This window comes from Osmia bicornis, chromosome 7 (genome assembly GCF_907164935.1).
Source record: "Osmia bicornis bicornis chromosome 7, iOsmBic2.1, whole genome shotgun sequence".
NCBI classification, from domain to species: domain Eukaryota; kingdom Metazoa; phylum Arthropoda; class Insecta; order Hymenoptera; family Megachilidae; genus Osmia; species Osmia bicornis.
This window is the reverse complement of record NC_060222.1, coordinates 4,302,936-4,308,226: the sequence shown is the minus strand read 5'-3', so window position 1 is coordinate 4,308,226 and position 5,291 is coordinate 4,302,936. Positions and strand designations below refer to the sequence as shown.

At 44.3% G+C, this 5,291-nt stretch overlaps 1 protein-coding gene across 1 annotated transcript; it reads right to left on the bottom strand.

Moving 5' to 3' along the window:
- Window positions 1-1,271: 1,271 nt before the first annotated feature.
- LOC114874052 lies at window positions 1,272-4,471 on the bottom strand. The gene is given in 5 exon segments (XM_046286533.1): window positions 1,272-1,612; window positions 1,791-2,142; window positions 3,135-3,164; window positions 3,166-3,348; window positions 4,382-4,471. Coding segments are annotated over 5 exon segments (906 nt in total). The 3' UTR covers window positions 1,272-1,361.
- Between the last annotated feature and the right edge of the window lie 820 nt (window positions 4,472-5,291).

Genomic DNA, 5,291 nt, shown 5'->3' with positions numbered 1-5,291 from the left:
TCTACGATCTGCCGGAAATTACCTTTCCCGTGGAACACGCTGCACTCTCCGAATCCTACACGACCATTAACGAGAGTCTAACGCTGCGCGACGACGACAGCACCGTAAGACGCGCGAGAACATATCGGCAAACGGCAGTCCGCTTCGTTTATCCTTCAGTCTGCTCCACTTTTCGCAGCTTTCCGAACCGTTTCCCAGTCGATCATCCTCGTTTATCCTCGGAATATAAATGATTTTAGGGAAATTTGAAGAACATTAATTAATTTTTTTATTCTATTTATATCATGAGTAATTAATGATTCAGGACATTAGTAACAGATTTTCTGAAATGTTTATTGTAATAAGAAATTAGAAATCTATATTCTATAAATGTTTGGATATTCCGATAATAGGCCCTTTCTAATTAAATGGAGAGGTACTGATGACAGCACAGAAGATTAGCCACGTTGTTCCGAAGAGCGGAGATAATTTCTGAGTAATTATTTTATCGAAAATCATAGTCACAACATTTTGGATGCTAATTTATAATCGCATACAATACAGAGAGTTATCGGAGTTTACGTTCTATGATAGTTTATAATAATAACTAGAGTTATTACCCGCAAACACATCGAATCATTAGCGATTTAACGATGTAATTTGTGTACACTGTCCGTGGCCTCTCTTACCGGCTCTTATCACCTAGCCAGTTCCGTTGTTCTTTTTGTTCCCATCTCCTTGTTCCTCTGTCGGCATGCATTCGAGGCATTGTTAGCGCGCGGCCGAGCATCCCTTTTATCTCTCCTCCTGTTATTCGCTTTCGTTCCTCCCCCGCCAGCTTGGTCCCGTTTCGCCTTCCTTTTCTCCTTTTGTCTTTATCCACCCGCGATAACGACGTTCCGTTAGCGTCAAATTGATCAGAAGAGCCTTAACGATCCCCCATCCGCGTGTCACGATTTACCCGGGCGTGGTCGAGTTTCGTTTCATCGACGACCTCTTTTCCGCGATCTCTGATAGCCAGCCACGTCAGATTTTATCTCTGCCACGCGGCCTTGCGTTCCTTTGATCAAAGAAGAACCTAATCAACTCTTCCACTGATACGTGATAATTATTCCTCGACGTCGCGTGAAGGGTGTATCGAAAAATAAAGTTGATAAGAATCGACGTAATTGAAAAACTACCCTCGAAAGGGTGAGAAACGAACCGCATCGACAACAGTGATTTTATTCAAAGCCATTAGTCTATATTTACAATATCCGCGTTGTTCACGCTAATCTTCGTGCTCGAGTCGCTGTAGGAAGGCTTTGGTATGCGAGGAACCGGGGAACCCGAAGATATCGCGTCCAGGTACGAAGTACAATGCATAATCATCCACGAATGCATCAGTATCCGTCGTTCTCGTTATACGAAGCGTAATCGTGCGCCTCCTGTTGTTCCTGTTGTTCCTGTTGCATTGGAACTTGGTGCTCGTGACCCCTAGTCCGGCCTTGACCGTGGTGTATACCGGCGGAATGGTCGTTCTTGCCGGAAGTGTGCACCACAGCGTGAAATCCGTTCTTGTCGGCGCGGTAGCTGACGACTCGGATGCTGCCTCCTGGTTCCTTCACGCTGTACTGACCGGACACGCTGCTTCCTGTTGAAAAGGAACCGGACGATCAACGGAAACCGCAAAACCAATTCACCAACCTTCGAACGAGAAGGTACAACCTCTAAATCGCGCGAATAAAGTAATTAAAATTGGCATCAACGTTGTCGAAGAAACTTTCTCTTTCGATTGAAAAATAAAGAGAGAGAAAGTGCGAGTTATTTACCGTCCCTAGATTCTTTCTGCGAGTGAAAATCACCAGTCTGCTCATCCTCCACGCCGTACGAGAACTCGTACTTCGGATGAGCCACGTAGTCGAACGTATACCCGTTCTGTTGCTCTTGCCCGTGCAAATGATTACTGTCACCGTGATGCACCATGTATGGAACTTTCACTTCGAACTCGGGGCCCTCGACGGGTCCGTGAAACTGCACGTACGAGCTGGCCAACGGACCCTGTTGACCCAGAGTTGCTTCGTCGGATGTGTCGTGTTGCTCGTGGAAAGATTCTTCCAGAGGTATCACGCCGGCCCGTGATCGATGGCCCACGGCCAACACGATGGTCAAGGCGATGCTGACCTGCGATTAAAAAGCACTCCTTTTGAAAAGGTATTTTCTTAACCCAATGCCTTCCTTTTGCAAAGAATCTATCATTCTGCAAGATTGACCGGGATTTGCACTTTGAATTTCAATAAGTCTGCAATTTCATTCAACTCGCAATCGAAGAAGGGTTTAACAATATCCATAAGTGAATTATTTAGTATTTAATACTTGTTAAGACTCGAGTAATAATAACCGGCGTTAAAGGAAATCGATGGTATTTCTTAGTTACTCACGGTAATCGGAAATTATGGAACACCGGTCGGAACGAAAGCTGAGAAGGCGAATCACCGCCGAATAATCGATTACGAGAAATTCAATAGCGACGAGAAGGAAAGCTCCGTTCGCGTAATTATGGCGTACACATTGGCGTCGTATCGGGATTGAACCGCGAGGAAAGCAATTGAATACACGTTACAGGGACAAATTGAATCTCGCGTACCGTGGAGAAAGGAAGACGCGAAACGAGAGAGGAAGGGAAAAGGCTAGAGTCTGAGACGTCGTAGTTTTAATTACACCGTTCGACAGAGTGCAATCGTCGACTTCCGATTCGAAAACGAGAGCCGGTCGATTATACGAGCCAATAAAAGTTCCGCCTTTCCTCGCCGATTGAAATTCGATTCTTCTCGTTCCTTGTATTCGTACGTGTTTCACTTTGTTGTCTCGTTTGCCCGGGCAAATAGAAATTATTGAAAACGATCGGCTATAAAGTATCGATGAAAATATTGAAAAAAGAAATGTGCGATTCGTTCGAAGAGAAACGATATGAATTTTTAACAAAGTGTCAGAGGTGTTAAATGCAATCCAGCGAAATTGAATAAATCCAAAGAATAAAAAATTATTGATTCACTTTCTTCTTTCATCTTCTGAGACAAAGCAAGTCATTCCTCCATCAGCACTTTCTCTTTTCGTTTCTCTTCGATCACCTGTTCCTTATCCGAGACTTATTCTTTTCCCTCTCGATACTGTACCTTGATCCTCATCTTTCCCATTACGGTATTTTAAGGCGGCCAGGTGAGAACTGCAACTTTCCAGCGTATTTTCTAGCCTTTTATACCCTGCGGGATAAACGCACGCGAATCCTCCAGTTACGTCGGTGATCACGTGCGTGTCCACAGACGTGGTCAACTTGACCCTCTCTCCGCCTCCGCATAACGATCTTTCGCATTTCAATTTATTACAATACTGGTTTCCGCCGGTTTCCGCTCATTTTAATCGCCCGTTAATTTTCCTTTATTTATCAAAAAAGAAACTTCAGGATTAACGAGTGTCTTCTCGTGCTTTTTGTTACGAATCACGGAGCTTTGATCGGACGATAGCTTACCGCGACTTGGCGCGAGCAGTCATCGAAGCGATCATTGAAAATTATCGACTAATCCCGGTCTTAGCGGCTTCCTTGCTTTTCAGAAGACGACACAGACCGGCTTCTTTCCTTTTCAGAAGCACGAAGCCTAGTGTCGGTGGACGACACCCGGCACGAATAATCCGCTTACCACCTTCGAGCCAGGATTTATTTGGATTCTTAACCCCTCGCTACTCGTCAGACGCGGGCTTGGATCGAATCGAGACGGATCTACTTTAAACGCCTCGATCCACGACACTTTTTCCTCTGCTCTGCCCCGTGCAAACCTCGTTCCTTTAAATAGTTCAGTTTAATTCCTTCGTTAGACTGGTCGTGCTTTAAATAGCTCTCGTTCGATTGTTCCTTTCAACTTGGAACCGTGAATTTTTAAGTTCCACTTGTGATTCTATAATCCGTCCAACGAGACGAGTCAGGATATGTTCACAGATTCGATGAAGGACCGGAGCTCAGTTGTTTCCAGTTCTTCAAACGTTTCGGTCGAAGTTTATGTACTCGAGCACGTGAATTTCTACGCATTTAATTAATCTCGGTTCAATTAATTTCTACGATAAACCATCACCTTCGGGCGTTAATTTCCCTGCTGGTTTCTGATTATTCGCAGAATAATTGTCAGGAACCGAGAAGTTTGAAGTCTTTGCAACGGAACAACTCGGTCGAAGTATCTTCAAACGCGACTTCGGGATAAAAGATCAAAAGCGCTAATTTTCTACAGTCGTTCCGACTAACAGGTAGACCGGAAATCGCGAAGGAAACAGGAAGAACCGCGTTCGAGGAGTAAAGGGTTAGGAAAAAGTAAGATTGTCTTCTGAATGCGAAAATAGGAAAACGAAAGTGGTTGACGAGAGAAATAATTACGCCTGTTGGACTTTGTTTCAATTCCTGAATCTGAACGTCAGATAATTCTATCGTATCATGGGAATTGGCAGACGACTCGAGAGGAATCATTCTAGGCGCAGAGGTTCGAATAAACGAATTTGATCCCGATTATTCCATGCAGGAAAGTTTCCATCGGTGCCAAGTCGCTGATGCAGAGACTTTCAGGTAAAGTACATAAAGACGGTGTTTTCACGAAGCCGGAGCCAAACGGAAGTTGGCTGGTGTTCGAAAGAAATCACGGATTTACTCTCCTCCCCTGTAAAAACATTATCGAACGCTTTTTTCACTCGTGTCGAGCTTATGATCGAGGAATAATCTTCTCCCTTATCATCGAACACGCGCCTCTTCCGTTATCCGACCGTATCGAGCGACGTTTTAGCGAATATAACCGAACTCTTTGTACGAAAAACGAATGAAAACAGTTCATTATTCGAACGGTGGGGAAGAAAAAAGGTGAAGCAAACAAACGCCAATACCACGATCGCGTACAAAACAAAGAGCATGCTTCGTTGTTGTTTGTCAGGCTCGGGGAACGTTAATTGATTCGCTTTGTGAATAGTTCGGTCGGCGGGGACTTTAAAGCATTATTATTTATCGAGTTTTAGCGAGAACACGCTCGGCACACAAGAATGTCTCGAATATAAACTGCGTCAAACGATTGTTTGCCCCCGGTATACGCCAGATATTCGATTCTGTTTATATTTACTCGGTACGCCGTAAATTATTCGAGCGATTCAAAGCAGAAGCACTTCATCTTCGACAGGCCAATTACAACACCTGTTTTCGCTCCAAATTAATCCTTTAGCCGTGGGAATTATATTCACGCGGTTCGATACAGGTGTTGAAGCGTTCATTGAAATGGATTCGCAACGTTTCAATCGGCAAATCC